The following is an 18593-nucleotide window of genomic DNA, read 5'->3' on the forward strand; positions in this document are numbered from 1 at the left end:
TGCAGCCCCATGGGGCCGGCGCTGTGCCATGCATCCGCAGCCTGCCATTGAAGTGATGTATGTGCTCTCCTTGTCCCTTTCCCCTCCACAGAGGATGTTTTCCCATGCAAGGACTGCGGGATCTGGTACCGGAGCGAGCGCAACCTGCAAGCACACCTGATGTACTACTGTGCCAGCCGGCAGAGCGCCAGCTCGCCCGCCCTGGAGGAGAAGACCAAGGAGACCTACCCCAATGAGCGCATCTGCCCCTTCCCGCAGTGCAAGAAGAGCTGCCCCAGCGCCAGCTCCTTGGAGATACACATGCGGAGCCACAGCGGTATGACCTGGCATGGCTGCTGCAGCCTGGGGCATCAAACCACACACAGGGACCCCCGGAGCTGGGGTGGAGGGGCAGGGAGGATGCAGGGCTACAGCACGGTGACCAGTGATAGAGTCATAGAATGAACTGGGTTGGACAAATCAAGTCCAGCCTTTATCGCAGGCCTGCCGCTAACCCATGGCACTGAGGCCTCGTCTACATGGGGTGAGAACATTTGCAGGGACGGTGACTGCAGCCCTGCCCTGGGCAGCCTGTTCCAATGCCTGAGCATGAACAAGGAATTGTTCATCTCCATTTAAATCATCTCATCTCCATCTAAACCTCCCCTGGTGCAGCTTGAGGCCGTTTGCTCTTGTCCTGTCACTCATTACTTGGGAGAAGAAACCAACCCCACCTCACTACAACCTCCTGCCAGGCAGTTGTAGTTAGGTAAGGTTCTTCCCCAGCTGGGTTATGGCTTGGGGCAGCTCCCTTGTAGGTCTTCCCCCATGTCAGCCTTGTAAAGATGGAGAGAGCATCCTGCTTCCCACAGCCGTGCAGTCCTGGCTGTCCCTGTGGGGTGTCCCCGCGGTCCCCATCCCCTTTCCCTCAGCGCTGAGGTGTGTGCCTGTCCGTCTGTCCATCCTGCAGGAGAGCGGCCGTTCGTGTGCCTGATCTGCCTGTCCGCCTTCACCACGAAAGCCAACTGCGAGCGTCACCTCAAAGTGCACACTGACGGCCTGAACGGTGAGTGAGCGCTGCACGGCATCCCCCCGTGGGGACACCCCTGTTCCCATAGCACAGCATGGGGACAGGGACCTGCTCCCCACAGGTCTCTGCTTGCCCTGCTGAGTGCCGTCCTGCCTGCTCAGCCCAGCACTGTGTTCCCTGCAGGGGTCTGCCATAGCTGCGGCTTCGTCTCCACCACGAGGGACATCCTCTACAGCCACTTGGTCACCAACCACATGATCTGCCAGCCGAGCTCCAAGGGAGAGCTGTACTCGCCGGGGGCAGCCCTGGCTGCCACCAAACCCCATGGTGGGTACCACGAGGGGACACGCGTCGGTGCCACACACAGAGCCCAGCATCACCGCCAAGGGCTGCGGCCACAGGGAGGGAGGTTGGGGATGGGGTGAGCATCCCTGTGCCAGGATGCTGGGTAACACCAGTGCCTCTCTCCCCTCTGCAGGGCTGAGCCACACCAACAACGCATCCCTGCGGAAGTGCGGCCTGCCCACGTTCCTGCCCGAGGGGCTGCCAGCACTGACACAGCACATGGTGCTGCACAGCCCCCTGCCCGCCCCACCGCCCGGCCCCGATGCCGTGCCCCCCATGGCACCACCCACTTCATCCCCTAACACCACTGCTGGCAAGCTCTCACCAGCAGTGCAGCCACAGAACGGGGAAGGGCCATCATCATCATCATCATCATCATCATCATCATCATCATCATCATCCTCATCCTCATCCTCCGGCGAGCCCATCCGCATCAAGGTGGAGCCCGCCTGCAGCCCAGTGAGTGAGGCAGAGGTGCCCAAAAGCAGCGGTCCCGGGGAGGGGGTCAGCAGCAGCCCCAGTGCTGCCTCCCAGACCTCGTCCCCACGCAGCCTGCCCTCGGCAAAGGTCAAGTCAGAGCTCGTGAGCCCCACGCCGGGTTCCAGCCCAGTGCCCAGCGAGCCGGGGACGGGGACGGGCACGGCCGGCGGCACCATCTTTGTGCCCCAGTACGTGTTCAGCCACGAAGCCGCGGTGGTGCCGCAGGCATCCGAGATCCTGGCGAAGATGTCGGAGCTGGTGCACAACCGCCTGAAGCAGGGCCACGGCGGCGGCGTGGTGCAACCCGCCGTCTACAGCAGCACGCCGGCACCCAAGGGTGCCACGTGCTTCGAGTGCGACATCACCTTCAACAACATCAACAACTACTACGTGCACAAGCGCCTCTACTGCTCCAGCCGGCACCTCACCGAGGACAGCGCCGCTGGGGCACACAAGCTCAAAGTGCCCTCCGGGGTACCCAAGGGTCCTCCTACCCTTGGGATGCTGCTGTCCTTACCGCTGGGCGACGGGCAGGGGACACAAGGAGGGAATGGGGATGCCAGCCGGAATGCCACACCACCAGCCATAGTGCCAGAGGTGAAGGTAGAAGAGGGGGGTGTTAAAGCGGGGACCCCCGAGGCGGAGGGCGGGTCGGGGCGGTGCAGCGAGGACAGCCAGAGCCCCAGCAGCTCGGCAGGGGACGAGGGGGACGAGGACCCCAACAAGACGCTGTGCGAGGCGTGCAACATCCACTTCAGCCGCCACGAGACCTACGTGGTGCACAAGCGCTTCTACTGCGCCTCGCGCCACGACCCCCCCGTCCGCCGCCCCACGGCCCCCAAAGTGCCCCTTCCTCCCCAGCCCCTGCGCACCCGCAAGCGCCGCAAGCTCTATGAGATCCATGGAGCCGCTCATCGCCCCGCTGAGCCCTCCCCGGCCCCTGACCCACCACCACCGGTCCTAGAACCAGTGGGGGCTGCCCCATCACCCCGCTCCAGCCCGGATGCTGACGGTCCCATTGACCTGAGCAAGAAGCCGCGGTGGCAGAGCGACTCAGCGCCGGCAGCGCTGATGCCTTTGGCTGACTACCATGAGTGCACCGCGTGCCGCATCAGTTTTAACAGCCTTGACAGCTACCTGGCGCACAAGAAGTACCGGTGTCCGGCCACGCCACTGCAGCCCCGCACTCTCGAGCACCTCCAGAAGATGAAGGGGGCCGTGCCTCTCCCCATCAAGGGTCAGCACAGCCCCAGCAGCCCTGGTGAGGGGGACCCCGAAGGGATGCGGGTGAGGGCAGCTCCAGCAGGGAGTCCCGGCATCCCCTACCCCTTGGCTGACTCACCACAGCGTTACCCCAAGAGTCTCCTGTCAGTCCTGGGGATGAAGGGACCCCTCTCTCCTTGTCCCTACTGTCCCATCAATGGGACCATTAAGGGCGATCTCCTTGAGCACTTCCGTGTTGTCCATGGGCTCTATGTGGCCAAGCCGGTGATGGCCAGGCAGCGGGTCCCCGATACCCGGGTCCCCGGTGCTGGCAGGACACCGGAGCCCCCATTGCCCGCGGTGTCCCCCCAGCATCCTCTTGCCCCCCCTCTCCACAGGGACAGCTCCAACGGGAGGGAGAGTCAGGATGGCAGCAGCAGCCCCCGGCCCCCCTCCTTGCCCCGGCCCCCCATTTCCCCCGGAGCCCCCGAGGGGCTGCGGGAAGCCCCCCACAAGCACCCTACACCCCCCACTTACACAGACAGGGCGGTGCAGACCCCCCCGGCCAAGGCTGCGTCCGTGTCCAACAGCAACCACAGGTACTGTCGCCTCTGTAATATCAGGTTCAGCAGCCTCTCCACCTTCATTGCCCATAAGAAGTATTACTGCTCCTCTCACGCCGCTGAGCACATCAAGTAAAGCCCTCCTCCCCCCCCCTCCATTTACCATCGTCACCATTCAGGAGGGCTGCAGGGGTTGGGGGACCAGGAACCGATGCCCAGCACCTCACTCTCACAGGGCCCATGGTGATCAGGACCCCTGGGAGGCTCCGCTGGGGCTGCTTCAGCATCCAGAGGTCCCTCCTGTAGCCCTCCATGCCACCCCAGGTTGGGGATCCTGCGCATCCTGGGTCAAGGACCCCACGGAAAGAGTGTGATGCTGGCAGGGGTCCAGTCCCCCCCCTCCAGCACATGGTGCATGCGGTGCCCATATCTGTGTCCCTGCTGCAGCCTAGGCTGATGCTGCAGGGAGCTCAAGCTTAAGGTGCATGGCCTTGTCCTAGCCAGGGGGCTCTGCCCCCAAATAGACACTACAGGGGTGGGAAAGGGGATAAAGCGTGGCTGGGGTTAGCCCAGGGCACACTAAGAAGTGTGTGGGTGCCCCCACCACAAACCAGACCCTGCAATGAGACAGCACTAGAGGCAAGATGAAGCTATACTGGGAATATCCGTGTGTATAAGTGTGTATAGAAATAAATATGTCTTACGAAGCTGGGCTGGCAGCTGCATGTGAGTGCTGGTGGTTGGTGTGGGCACTATCACCCCTGGGGTCAGGACGCTGGGTGTGTAAGGAGGACATGGAGATGGCCATGAGGATGCTCAGGGGCTGGAGCACCTCCCGTATGGAGACAGGCTGAGAAAGTTGGGGCTGTTCAGCCTGGAGAAGAGAAAGCTGCGTGGAGACCTCAGAGCAGCTTCCAGTGTCTGAAGGGGGCTACAAGGATGCTGGAGAGGGACTCTTCATCAGGGACTGTAGTGACAGGACAAGGGGTGAATGGGTTCAAACTGAAACAGGGGCAGTTCAGGTAGGATATAAGGAAGAAGTCCTTTACTGTGAGGATGGTGAGGCACTGGCACAGGGTGCCCAGGGAAGCTGTGCTTCCAGAGGGCTTGGAGCAACCTGCTCTAGTGAAAGGTGTCCCTGCCCATGGCAGTGAGTTGGAACTGAACGAGCTGAAGGTCCTTTCCATCCCTAACCGTTCTGTGACTCTTTGTATAGCCATGGTACAGCCTGCAGTGACGGGGCAGAGCACTGTGTCCCTGTGTCACCCCTGGCACTGCTGGTAGCACTGCCTCACCCTGGGTGTCACCTGTCTGTGCCACGGGGGGATGCAGCCACCAGCCCACAGTTGGGCTCCAGCTGATGCTGGGCTGCAGGCTGATGGGTCATTAATTACCAGCTAATGAAGCTCCCAGGTGGCCTCTGCTGCTCTGAACCTGATTCAGGTCTCTGCTCCATCAGCAATTCCTGTGCTGGAGCCCCAGACCCCCGCAGTGGGGTACCCGGGTAAGCATGGCTCAGGTCCCACATCCCCTGCAGTGCATCATGGAGGGATGCACATAAGCACCCCCAAAGCACAGTTTTTCTGGCCTCCCCAGTACGGGAAGCAGATCATTCCCCTCCAGCCCACCCTGAGTGCAGGGCTTGCACTAGAGAGTCCCAGCCTCAGCTCCCCCTCAGGGATGTCCCTCAGCTTCCAGCTCACTATAACCCAGTGGCCCCCAGGCTGTTTTGTTTCCCATTCTGATATTTCTGGAGCTGCGGGGTGTTTGCAGTCCCCAAGGGCAAGGCCAAGGCTGCAGCATCCCACGGGGGTTGTGCAAGGCTGGGGCACAGGGCTCTCAAGGAGACCAGGGACTAAAACCTCCACTCCAGAGCAAGAGGAGCACATCCCTCTGCGCTCTGGGTATCAGTAGCACCAAGCAGGCATCTTTCATCCCTTTCAACAGAGCAAGAACAGGGATTGTGCCAACAGGCACATGGGTTTGGGGGTTTGCATCATCCCCTCCTCATAGCTTGAATGCAGTGACGGAGGTTGGGACCAGACCCTATGTGCCAACAGGGTGCTGGGGTGACAGGGAGGAGGAGGAGAACGAAGGCAGCAGCTCCCTTGGGAAGCACTTGCGACAGGTCCCCTCCTTGCATGCTCTTGCAGCATCACCCACCACAGCCCCATAGTGCCAAGTAGGGCAAATGGCTGCAACACCCCCACAAGCAAAGAGGAGACGAGAGACAGCTGAAACGAGCAAAGCTTTACTCAAATAAATATATTTACAGAGCAGCAGACAATAGAGACGCGCTGGCCACAGTCAGCCAGCGGAGTGCAAGGACAGGCTATGGCAAGCACCACGGCAGCCTCTATCCCCAGGCATTGACCTAGCAGGGTGCTGGGACCCCCCCCAGCATTAGGGTGTTAAAGGAGGGGCACAGGGCACCCAATGCTCACTGCAGGGTCTTCCTGCGGGGCAGGGGGGGGAGGCTGAGGGGGGTCTGCAGCGCTGGGCTGCTCTCTGTTTCCTTGGGCTCCTCCGTGGCATCCAGGAGCTGCTGCATGTAACAGGAGGTGCCGAGCAGGACGTGGCCAGTGGCCTGCATGGTGAAGAGCGTCCAGCGCAGGGCTTCCCTGGTAAGGGAGGAAAGGGGTGAGCATCCCTCCTTGCATCCCATAGAGGGGTCTGGTCCTCCACTGCAGCATCCCCACACCCGGAGCCATCTCCTGACCCCCCCTGCCCAGCACTCACTTCATCAGCCTCTTGGCCCCGTAGCAGCGCAGGTCGTAGGACATGCTGTAGGTGCCATAGAGCGTGGCTTTGACATTGAGGCAGCCCAGATCCCGGGGGTTGGTCTTGTACAGATCAAAGGTGACACGGGCGAGATCGATCCTCCGAGGTGGCTTGTGGGACAGGCTCAGCTGGTATCCAGGGGTCTGAGCATGAGCAGGACCAGGGTTACCCAGTGGTACCCACACCCTTCCAGTCCCACCTCACCCAGCATCATGGGTACCTCCCATTGAGCATCACATCTCCTCACTGCTACTCCTAGGGACAAACCAGGCTCTTGCCCCCCCCCAACCCAAGGGATGCACTTACCTTGGAGGCAGCCCAGGTCTGCCCCTTGCTCAGGGCCATCAGCACCGTGCCCTCCTCCAGCGTCTGGAAGAAAGACTCCGTCTCCACTGCGGTGCCATCCTCATCCAGCACCAGTGAGATGGGACCAGGAGCGAGCAGGGCAGCCTGAGCCTGCAAGAATGCTGTGGGTGAGCAGGGCTGGGGGCAGCCAGCACACCATACATCCCTGTGGACTGACAGCCCCCAGGCAGACAGACTGACACCCAGCAGCTCACCTGGCGCAGCAGCTCAGCGAGGCTCTGTGCCATGATGCCCTTGCGCAGGCTGCGGTCCCAGTTGCAGACACGGAAGGGTCGAGGCCGTGAGGCCGGGCTCGACAGCAGTTGCTGGGTCATGGAGGCACTTGCTGAGACACATCTGGGATAGGGATGGAGGGATTGGGGTCTCCTGAGAGCCACCTCCAGCCCCAGGCAGTGCCAACCCCACAAGACTCAGTGGAGAGGGGCACATCCACCCAAGAGGTGCCAAAGCAGGGAGGGTTCCCATGTCCCCCACCCCAGGATGCTGGCTCCCCAGCACTTACTTGGAGACAGGAGCAGCCAGGCGCAGGCTCAGGGACTTGGCATAATCCATCTTCACAAGGAGCACGGTTCGGCCTTTAGGGAGGAAGGATTCAGACCTAGACAGGATCCCTCTGGCTTCTCTCCACTCCAGCAGACCCTTTCCCGCTGATTACTCCTGTGCTCAGCTCCAGCCCAGCAGTGACCCAGTGCCCCGTCACTGCCACCTTTACGCAGGGGCTGTGCCTGCCCTTTGGCCGGGACCAGGCTGGTGGCAGCCTCCCTGGGCAGAGTCTGCTTGCCAGCACGGCTCTTACGCAAAGCAGCACGTGGGGCTCTGAGTCAGTGCTGGAGCAAAGGTGAGGCTCAGGCACCCGGCTGCACCCTCATCCCAGTTTCTTGGGGCAGGCAACAAGCACTGAGGAGCCAGGGGCACCCATGGCAGGAACCCCAGCCATGCTTCTCCAGGGATATCTGCAGCTAGGAGCCCACTAGGGGGAGTGGAGAAGGTCCTCTAAAGCATCCCCATCCCCATCCCCATCCCCATCCCCATCCCCATCCCCATCCCCATCCCCATCCCCATCCCCATCCCCATCCCCATCCCCATCCCCACCTCCAGCAGCGCTCTACTGATTTAGCCCCCTCCCACCCTACCATATATGTCATCTAAAGACTCCGCCCACCCGGCCCGACCCCTCTTGCCTCAGCCAATCACCTCCTGGCATGATGCCATGGGGGGGTGCGGCCAGTGCGGGTGGGCGGGGCCAGCATGAGGGTGGGCACTGCACGGTGTCATGGGTTGCATTGGGTGATGGAGGGACCTTAAAGCTCCTCCAGTTCCAACCCCTGCCATGGGCAGGGACCCCTTCCACTGGAGCAGCTTGCTCCAAGCCCCTGTGTCCAACCTGGCCTTGAACACTGCCAGGGATGGGGCAGCCACAGCTTCTCTGGGCACCCTGGGCCAGCGCCTCAGCACCCTCACAGGGAAGAGCTTCTGCCTAAGAGCTCATCTCAGTCTCCCCTCTGGCAGGTTAAAGCCATTCCCCTTGGCCTGTCCCTACAGGCCCTTGTCCAAAGCCCCTCTCCAGGTTTCTTGGAGTCCCTTTAGGTACTAGAAGGCTGAACCATAGCATCATAGAATCCCAGGTTGAATGGACCTCAGGGATCATCAGGTCCAACCTTTCTAGGCAAAGCATGACCTAGATTTGATGTCCCAGCACCCTGTCCAGCTGACTCTTGTCAACATTAGGGAGCCCACCACTTCCCAGAGGAGATTATTCCAGTGGCTAGTTGTTCTCATTGCAAAAGACTTCCTTCTTGTTCCCAAATGGAATCTCCCCAGGAGTAACTTGTGCCTATCACCCCTTGTCTTTTCTATATGACTCTTTGTAAAAAGGGAATCTTTCTCTTTGCAGCCACCCTTTAAATACTGGAACACAGTGATAAGGTCTCCCCTGACCCTTCTTTTCTCCAGGCTGAACAGTCCCAGCTGTGTCAGCCTTTCCTCACATGCTGCCCAGTCCTTCCATTATCCTTGTGGTCCTTCTCTAGACCCTCTCCAGCCCATCTACATCTTCTTTGTAGAGCAGGGACCAAATCAGAGCACAGCATTCCAGGTGTGGCCTGACAAGCACTGAGTGGGATAATGACTTCCTTATCTCTGCTGGTGATGCCCTTGTTGATGTTCTCCAGCATCCTGTTGGCTTCCTTTGCCACAGCTGCTCACTGTTCACTCCTATGGAGCTTGTGTTCACCAGGACATGCAGGTCCCTTTCCCCAGAGCTGCTCCCTATCAGATCCCAGCCTCTGCTGCACTCCTGGATTGTGTTTACCCACGTCCAAGACCTTACACTTGTCCTTGTTGAACTTCATAAAGCTCCCATTATCCCACTTTTGAAGCCAGGACATCCTGCAGGGTGGTTCTCCCTTCCCAAGTGTCTTCCCCATTCGGTTTGGTGTTATCAGCAGACTTACAGGGTACACTTGATCCCCTCATCCATGTCACTTGTGAAGACATTGAGCAGCGTTGGGGCCAATATCAATCCCTGGGGGGACCCCGCTGGTGGCAGGTCCCCAGTTTGAGAAGGAGCTGTTCACCACCACCCTTATAATGGTGCTGGTCAGCCGGTTCCTACACACCACCACGCATCCCGCTTGTCCAGACTGTAACACATCTGTTTCTCTAGGAGGAGGCTGTGGGAAACCATACCAAGACCCTGCTCTAAAACTTCTCCATGCTGAGCTAGGGTGCAGGAGCATCCTCCAGCCCAGACACACCAGCATCCCTCAGCTCCTCGGGCTGTGCCCAGTGAGCCCTTTTCTGGTGCCTGCAGCAGCAGCACCTCTGGGATATGAATTTGGCTCTGGGTTGGAGAGCTGGGACCCATGGGGCTGTTGAGACAGTGCTGGGGTTGCCAAAGCGAGCTTGGAGCGCGGATGGATGGAGGGGACAGAGCAGCCCAGGCTGCTGGGGGAGCTCCCGGGGGGCTGCTGTGGGGATCTGGGGGATCCAGGACCTCGGTGCTGCTGCAGAGGATGCAGAGCACCACAAAGCACTGAGTAGCACTGGCTTTGGGGGGCTGGACAAGGGAAGTCCCAGCCATGGGGGTGTCCTGCAGGAGCAGCAGGTCAGGTCTGCACCCTGCAGGCATGAGCCATCACCTCCGTCATGTCCATACGTGTGTGTGTGTATGTCCTGCATTACACTTTGCCATGCTTACAAGCCTATCCCCATGTTCATGCATGTCTGCATGGCACATGCACACATGTCTAGCTACAGGTGTCCACCTGCATGTGTGTCCATCAGCATGTATGCGCGCCGTGTGTGTTCATGCGCACATCCATCTCTGTGTGCACCTGTACTCATTCATGTGTGAGCACACATGTACCTCCCCCTGTGCGCATGCATGCCTGTGCCATGCAGGTGTGCGCCCCCTGCGTGTCTGGGCATACGCTTGAGCATCCCTCCCTATGCACATGTGTGCGCACCCATACACATCTGTGTGTACACGTGTGTGCAACCATGCATGTCTGCGCACGTGTATGTGCACCCCTGTGTGTTTGTGCACATGTGTGAGCACGTGTCTGTGCATCCCTGTGTGTCTGTGCATGTGTGTCTGTGCACATGTGTGCACCCAAACACATCTGCATGTACACGTGTGTGCAACCATGCACCGCTGTGCACAAATGTATGTGCACCCCTGCATGTCTGTGCAGGTGTGTGTGCACGTGTCTGTGCCCCCCGTGTGTCTGTGCACCCCTGCATGTCTGTGCACATGTATGTCTGCGCATGTGTTTTGCACATGTGTGTGCACCCGTGTGTCTGTGCGTGTCTGTGCACATGTATGTCTGTGCACGTGTTGTGCACGTGTTGTGCACGTGTGTGTGCACCCGTGTGTCTGTGCACATGTGTGTGCACCCCTGTGTCTGTGCATGTGTGTCTGTGCACATGTATGTCTGTGCATGTGTGTCTGTGCACATGTATGTCTGTGCATGTGTGTCTGCGCACATGTATGTGTGCACCCCTGCGTGTCTGTGCACGTCTGTGTGTGTGTGTCTGTGCACATGTCTGTGCAGCCGTGTGTCTGTGCATGTGTCTGTGCACATGTGTGTGCACCCCGTGTGTCTCTGCATGCGTGTCTGTGGACATGTATGTCTGTGCATGTGTGTCTGTGCACGTGTGTGCACCCCTGTGTGTCTGTGCACCCCTGTGTGTCCGTGCACATTCGCTCCCCTCCCTGCACATCTTTATGCGCGTCCCCTTTAAGGTGCGGTTGGGGAGCGCGCCCGCGCGCGCGCGCGGGGGGGGGGTGTGCGCTATGAAAAGGCGCGCGCCCACCCCGCCCTTCCACTCTCCCGCCGCCTCCCTTCTTCCCGTCGCGAGGGGCCGTCGCGCGTGGATGACATCACGCCATGGCCGCCCTGCGCCGCCGCGAGTAGAGGCCCGGTCCCGTCCCGCGCCGTTGCCGCCGCTTCGCCGCTTCCCCGCCCCGGGCCCGTTCCCTGTGTGTCCGCCCGGCCTGCAGCCGACCCCCGCCGCCCGCCGCCCAGGCCCGGCCCGCACAGGTGAGCTGCTGCCCGGCAGGCCGCGCTCCGCAGGCGCCGGTTGCGGCCTAGCGCTGGGGGGGGGGGCGGGCCCGAGAGCCGACGGAACCAGGGGAGGGCAGCGGCCGTGGAGGGGGCCCGGTGCGGGGCCGCCCCCTCGGGGGGTGCGGAGGGGAGGGAGCAGCCCACGGGGTGGGGGGCGGAATGGGGTGGGAGGGGCGGCGATGGGGGGTGTGAGGGTGAGGAGGAGCCCTTGGTGGCGGGGGGCTCGTCTGGGCGGGGCTGGGGGGGACCTCTTGTAGGGTGGGGGGTGGTTGGATGGGACCGGGGCAGCTTGGGGGGGAGCGTTGGTTTGGGGGTGCTATGGAAGGGGGTAACCCCTGCTGGGGGGGCAGCTCTGACTGTGCCCTCTCCCCAAGCAGGAACTGCTGCAGCAAGCCCAGCCTGGGGGCATCGCAGAGGGATCTAAGCCTGGCCCTGTGAGGTAAGGGGGGAGTGGGGAGAAGGGTTGGGACCGCACAGCATCATCTGCGCTCCAGAGAGTCTCTTCTGCCCTGCTTCACCTGCATAACACTGGTTTGTGTTGTCTGCCTGGGACAGTAGGAGCTGTGGTGTCCTCACTGCCCAGAGCTGCTGTTGTCTCTGTGAGCACTTCTGATGCAGTGCTGCTGCAGGTGGTTTTTATTCCCCCCCATGAGTTGTCTCAGTGGGGTTGCCTCTTCTCAGAGCTGTCCTGTCAGCCTCCATGCTAACGTTTTCTTTTACTGCCATCAGTAGTTCAGCTCTTGTCAAACAGCTGTTAACAGTGCTGTTTTGACTGTAGCAAGGGCAGCACCTCCGAGGTGCGAGTTCTTTCTCCTGGCCTTCCTAAGGTTTGCCTAGGTTAAAGAGAAGGGTTGTAGTCTAATCAAGACAGCTGATCTGCTGCTCTGAGAGGACAGTTAGCTTATTGAGTGTGATTATCCACAAATCCCACGGAACACCAGTATAATCGTACTTATTTTCTTTGATGGGACTAAGGCACTTTTAATGCAAAATTAGCATTTGCCTGCAGAGAGCTGCAGGAAGAGGAGAATTGGTTACACTGTGAAAACAAACTCCAGCTGCTCATGGCTCTGCTTTCTGTTCATGTTCCCTTCCCAAAGCCTGCCTGGCACACAGCAGTGGTTAACATTTCAGATCGGAACTCTTCCTTAACAATCAGCTGCTGGAAATGGCTGTCACCAGGCAGTTCTCTTAAATTAATACCAAAAGGCAGCTCAGTTTTCTGCATCTCTGATGGCCACAAGGTAGCTGAAGTTCGCAATTCATTCTACAAGTCAGTGCTTCCCTAAGGAACTCAGATAAGTGTGTGGTTCATTAACCTTGTTAACAGTAGTAGTTTCATTCAAAGCAAAAGACCGGGTGCTGTGCTCTTGTTCTAGGGTCTTTTCATTTTTATGTGGTGCCTCTTTCCTGCATCATGAGACATTTTATTTCCTTTTCTTCCTGTTGTTGTTACTCTTCTGTGTTTTTTCCACATTGAAGCTCCTGCCCTTCATTTCTGTTTGGCTTCAGTTTTCCAGGTCTTTGTTCCATAGGTATTTTTGTGCTGCATTTATCTTCTCGCTTGTTCTGTCAGCACTATTTCCCATTCATCCTCCTCAATTTGCTTATATCCTTCACCCATCCTTGTGGCTGGATTTAGACTGTGCTCCAGAACTTTTCTGTTCTGCATTAACCCCTGGTTTTCACATATCTAAATAACAGAAGTGTTCTGATTTTGCATCAAGCTGTTTGGCTGTTAAAAAGTGGGGTTTATCCTTTCTATCACAAAGATTTCTGCCTGGAGCAAAGATGTTCTTTGCTTCTTTCCTTTGTGTCTGACCCCAGGAGCTGGGAGGCTACAGAAGTTGTGTCTGCTCTTGGTTCTTGCCATCTGACTGGTGATTTGTAGGATGTCAGGACTGAAGCTGATGGCTCTGTCAACCTCCAGTTTTCTGCAGAGTATTTGCCTTCCTGCTACTGGAGGTTTTGGAGCCACCTGAGCTGTTGGTTCCTGTACTGCTTCAAAGGTGTATACCTTGTTCACTCGGAAAAAGCTTATTGTGGCACCATATAAACGCCTAACCTTGGAGGGAGGAACTGAATGAATGGAAATAATGCTCACCAGCAGTATTTTTTCCTTGGTAGCTGTTGCAAATGGTGTCTTAACTCACAGCTTTATCCTACAGGTGATGCAGTGGGTTAGAGTAAGCTGCTATCCTTTCCATGCTGGTTCCAGTTCGTGTGCTCTCAAGACACTACGTGCAGCTGCAAGTCAGTTGTTAGTTGTACACAAAGCTTAACTTGTTGGCTTAAGTGAAGATGCGGCTCAAACCTTTCATGAGTTCTAATTGAAAACAGCACAAAGCCGTAAGAAAGAGCAGTTGAGTCTCCTGACATCAATAGGCAGTGCTGAGAGCCATGGAACCAGAATGTGGCCAGTGACACACTGCGCTGCCTTGGAGTAGTGTCCAAGGTACACGTGTGACCACAGACTAAAGCTTGTTTGGCATTTCTTCCTTCTGGTTTTGTACCTCTTGATTTAAGAGAGTAGAAACTGGGCTTGATCTTGAAAACAGACCTGCTGCTAAGAATTCCAGTGTTCTGACTCATGTGCCTCTTGCCCGAGGCAAATCACCTAACAGAAGTGTAATGTTAAAAATACTGTTTAAAATGCGTCCAGGGATTACGTGGCAATATTGAAGTTGAGTTTTAAAAAGCGTCTTAAGTAGAAAAGGGCTTTTCTTTTATTGCCTTTAGTGCTGTGTCAGGGCTTCTTAATCTCAATGCTGTATTTTAAATTTAAGAGTCTTGGATATCATTAAGCTTTGGAAAAATATATTGTTACATGGCCAAAGCAAATGAATTTAAGTTTCTGTAACACCTCTTCAATGTATGGTGCCATTTTACCTGTGTCAGGGGGGGAAATCTCTGTCATTTTAAAGGTTTTCCAGTAAGACTATGAGACTCAGTGAGAGCAAGATGGGCCCCTTCATTGTTGCATCCAGGTCCTTGCAAGTGAGGATGGCAGTGTGAATGCCTAGCTTAGAAGGAGCATTTCTATTCCAGGGCATGCAGTGAAACACTGACAAAGTTAGGGAATATTTAATGCATTTTTCCCTACTTTGAGAAATACCAGAGCTCAGTCTGTGAAACTTCAGCACTGCTTCCTGTTGCATATGTACTATGTAGCTAAAAGCTTCCCTTTTCTGCCAGACCTGACTCTGTGGAACTGCTGTGCAAGGGCAGGGAGAGAAGTGAGGACTGCAGGGAGAAAAATAAGGTTTGCTGCAGGTAATTGCTGCTGAATGTCCCCTGGGACACCATGCTGTTCTCGTCCTTTTCATCCTGCTCTTAGCTGATGCTAGACTTGTCTCTTCCGAGTGCTTCCCACCATTTCTGGATACCCAGTGACCAAAGGGTCAGACTTAGGTTTGCGAAAGCTGGCTGGTGTTCTCAGCTATAGCTGGATGCAGCTGGGTTCTGCTTGAGCTGTGGAGCATGATGCAAAGGCATTGCTACTGAAAATGAAATGACAAAGCCCCAGGTCTCTTTTTCAAGGGATTTTTTTACTTTGTATTTTTGGTAGACTATTCCGTAATACTGCTGGCTCACAGCACTGGCAGGAACACTGCAAGCTTACAGGGACTGGCTGGGGACATGAAGATCCAGAAGGAACAACTGGAGGGAAAGTCCTGCTTTAACCTGATTGATACCTGTGGTGACAGCAAGTGCTGTGTGGCTCACACCCAGGAGGATGGCATGCATTTACTGCAGGTGGGATGGCTGGAAAGTTGAGCTGCCAAATCCTCATTTTTTTCACTGAAAATACGTGAGCTGCTTTTTAAGGGGCTTTCCACTCAATGAGGCATGCACAAATGATTCTAGAGACAAAGACACATTTTGGGCTGAAAAGTGCACCCTACTATTGTATTTGCTACAAAGCCTCTCTATAGAAAGGCTGTACCAACTTGTTTAGCCTGGCAAAAAGAAGGTTTTGTAAGTGTCATCTAAAATACTTGATACCTGTTCTGAAGTAGCCTGCTTCTTCAGACATGCAGAAAATGAACATCTGATACACTGAGGAAATGAAGTCAGTTTTGGAATAGTGTGGCTTTGCCTGAACTGTCTGTAATTTAAAGGTAGCTCTGAAGATGAAACACTAAGTGAGAAGTATTACTATGTACCTGGTTCTTGCCCCATTATCCTAAGCTACAAGTCAAGGAATCTTATCTATAGGTTAGATTATTTTTTTTCTTTTATAACTTGTTTTAATAAACTTGCTTGGTTTTAAGGTACAAAAATTCCACCCTTATGATGAGGGATGAAACCTGTGGATTTCTGCTCTACTGTTTCTGCTCTATTGTGTTGCTCTGTTTGAAATACTTCTATCTAGTAATTTTTCTTATCTTTTTCTTGGTATTTGTATGTGTAGCTGAATGACATTGGAAAGCAAAAAACTGCAAACACACACCCCGGGAAAATCAGGAAAACTTTGCAGGAGTCCAGAGATTTAGTATAAACTGTGATTTACAGATTATTCTGAGACAGTGTTTGGAACATGCACTTTAAATGGAGTGAAATTTGCTACCAGGCAAACAGTAAATTCACTGGAGCTAGAAAGGAAGCTTGAGTGAGTAGAGCGAGTACTCCAGTGCTTCACAAAATCCTTACTGTGGTACTCTTGCCTTTCCTAATGTTCAACTCTTTTTTTTTCTACAAACCAGTGACTACAAGTAACACCGACTAGCTCAGCGATGAGGCATTCTCCTATCTCAGGTCCTGCTTCTGTGATGCTGCTGTCACTTGTAAGCTGCTTGTTTGAATGCTGTGCCTTGTTTCTTCTTTCTCCTCTCAGGCTCTCCTCTCCCCTCCTTGGGGCTGCACAAGGCTAAGGAATGGCTGGAGGACACTTTCTTTGCCTCCCCTGTTGCAGGAGGAGCTGCTGTGGCAGTGAGTTAGTGGGAGTCTAACCTAACATTTGGATGGCTGCTAGGGCAGTATCTTGACATCGTGCAGCAGAAATGCTATCTGGTCCTGTTGCATCATTAGCCTAACAGTTTTCTTTAAATTTCCAGCTCCATTTCTTTCTTTCTTGCTGCTTATTTTACCTTTGCATATCATGGGGTTTGCTTTAGGATATTTCCATGCAGTTGTGTGTAAGATTGAAGCAAAAATCTGGTTCTTTGAGTTTTGGGGTATCTTTTTCTTGGCTATTGGTGCATAGCCCTTGGAGACTGGCTGAACTGTGGATTTAACAAAATAATTACCAAGTATTGCCAAATAATATTTTATTTACCAAAATAATTCAGCATAAAAGGTGGTGGAGGAACTCGGATGAGGACTTTTTGAAGTGCTTTCTGTGCACTGCATCACTGCTGACACAGACAGAGGCACTGGGGATTGCATAGAGCCTGTTGCTGAAGGGAAACTTGCTGCTACTTGAATCTGGGGAAATCCACACCAAAACCAGCCTGCCTATGATCCCTCTTCAACTGGGCTGTCATTTATTGTGTTTCTTATAATTTCTGTCAATGGAAATTAATAGGAAATGATTGTAACTGATGGATGCCCTGGGGTTTTATAATAGCTTTAATAGCTGCCAGTGGAGGTGAATGTTTTATACTTACCACCTTAGCTGGTGGTGAGAATCCACTCATATTTTTCCCTCCCCCATCCCTCTAAAGGTCTTAGTGCCGAATGCAGAAAGGCATTTGGTTCACTTCAGTGCTTTTTCTTTGGTGCTGCTTGTTTGCAAGAAATCAGAAAACAAATTTCCTGAGTACATCTGCCCTTGACAACTTGTACATTTCTCCTGGCCTCTTAAGGCTGACCTTTCAGATGTAATATGCTAAGTTGTTCTATGTGCACACAAACTGTAACTTCTCAGGCAATTAAAATCACTGCCATAAACTTGATCTTAAAGCCAGTAATAATTTGTGCAAGCATTTATGAACTCGGCATCAACTTCTATATACCCGGTAAGAATATAATTTGTTTTGGATTGCATCCTGTTTAACTGCCCAGAGCTGTTATCACCAGAGGCAATTGCTGTCTTTTAATTTGGATTTTAACTTTTCAGCAAAATCAAAACTTCAGTTATGAGTAAGAGCCAACTTCAGATGTGTGGAGAAACTGGAGCAGCTGGTAGGAAACTCAAAATATGACTCTTCTGCTCAAATGTTGTCGTGGTTTAAGCCCAGCTGGTAACTCAGAACCTCATTCACCCACTGCCCCATCTTCCTCTCCCCGCTCCCCAGAGGGATGGGGAGGAGAATTGAGAGAATGTAACTCTCTTGGGTTGAGAGAAGAGCAGTCCAGTAACTAAGGTATAACACAAACCACTGCTACTACCACCAGTAATAATAAGGGAAATACCAAGGGGAGAGAATACAATCGCTCACCACCCCATGACCGATATTCAGCTCGATCCGAGCAGTGATCTAACTCTTCTGGGTAACTGCCCCCAGTTTATATACTGGGCATGATGTGCTGTGGTATGGAATACCTCTTTGATTAGTTTGAGCCAGGTGTCCTGTCCTGGCTTCCCCTCCTCCCTGGCAGAGCATGAGACTCACAAAGTCCTTGGTCAGAGTGAACGTTACTTAAAAACAACTCAAACCATTGGTGTTATCATTATTGTTCCCAGGCTGAAAGTCAAAACCACAGCACTGCACCAGCTACTAAGGAGGAGAAAAATGACTGCTACTGCTGAACCCAGGACAAATATTTAGATGATTCTTTATTGGTTATCAAATATCTGTGTGGGGCTTTGAGGACATAAAGCAGAGCATGGTTAAATACTTACATAAAGACTTTTACTTTCTCTGGGAGTGCTTTTCATTGTGATTTTTCTATGCAGACCTCCCATAATGTAACAAGCAGCATTTTCTTGAGTGTAACTTTCATCTTGAGAGTTTGCTGCAAATACCAGCTCAGCATGTCTTCACTAGGGTGAATACAAGAGATGTTATCTCAGTGATGACAGTGCATCTGGCAGCATACAGGACATAAATACAACAGCCCTGGTCCTCACAAGTTCATGAAGAAGCAAATGAGTAGCGTGGGTAACAACGTTGTGCCTTCCTGATTTCCAGGCACAGGCTCTTGACACACAGAATAGATGCTGCATGTTCCCCATGCTTACCCTCCTGCTGTATTTCAGCACAGAGATCCCCAATTCTGTTGCTACCAAAATGTATTGGGGTTTATATGCTGTGAAGGCTTGGATTTGCTTTGGTGGTGTTCACTGTAGTCTGTTGTGGCTTGATCTGCCTCCTGTCTGTTTTTGCTCTTTGA

At 54.5% G+C, this 18593-nt stretch overlaps 3 protein-coding genes across 7 annotated transcripts in view; 2 read left to right on the plus strand and 1 right to left on the minus strand.

Annotated features, from left to right (window-relative positions):
- ZFPM1 (zinc finger protein, FOG family member 1) overlaps window positions 1–4924 on the plus strand; it is a 35111-nt gene extending 30187 nt beyond the window's left edge. Inside the window, exons 7-10 of the mRNA XM_080637866.1 lie at window positions 92–316; window positions 950–1045; window positions 1193–1336; window positions 1488–4924. Coding sequence (XP_080493992.1) covers window positions 92–316; window positions 950–1045; window positions 1193–1336; window positions 1488–3736 — 2714 coding nt within the window. The 3' untranslated portion in view covers window positions 3737–4924. The remainder of the gene's footprint in view (window positions 1–91; window positions 317–949; window positions 1046–1192; window positions 1337–1487) is intronic.
- A 1116-nt stretch (window positions 4925–6040) lies between these two features.
- CIDEC (cell death inducing DFFA like effector c) lies at window positions 6041–7299 on the minus strand (the record flags this gene model as incomplete). The annotated part of the gene is made up of 5 exons (XM_080637992.1): window positions 6041–6221; window positions 6340–6524; window positions 6688–6837; window positions 6942–7083; window positions 7250–7299. The coding sequence occupies 5 exons, from the start codon at window positions 7297–7299 to the stop codon at window positions 6041–6043; spliced, it is 708 nt and encodes a 235-aa protein (XP_080494118.1).
- A 3912-nt stretch (window positions 7300–11211) lies between these two features.
- Window positions 11212–18593, plus strand: part of ZC3H18 (zinc finger CCCH-type containing 18) — a 49026-nt gene continuing 41644 nt past the window's right edge. For all 5 annotated transcript variants that reach the window (XM_080637424.1, XM_080637422.1, XM_080637423.1 and 2 more), the window contains exons 1-2: window positions 11212–11291; window positions 11693–11754. The gene's annotated coding sequence lies outside the window, so the exon portion shown is untranslated. The remainder of the gene's footprint in view (window positions 11292–11692; window positions 11755–18593) is intronic.

Source organism: Psittacula echo, assembly GCF_963264785.1.
Source record: "Psittacula echo genome assembly, chromosome: Z".
Lineage (NCBI taxonomy): Eukaryota > Metazoa > Chordata > Aves > Psittaciformes > Psittacidae > Psittacula > Psittacula echo.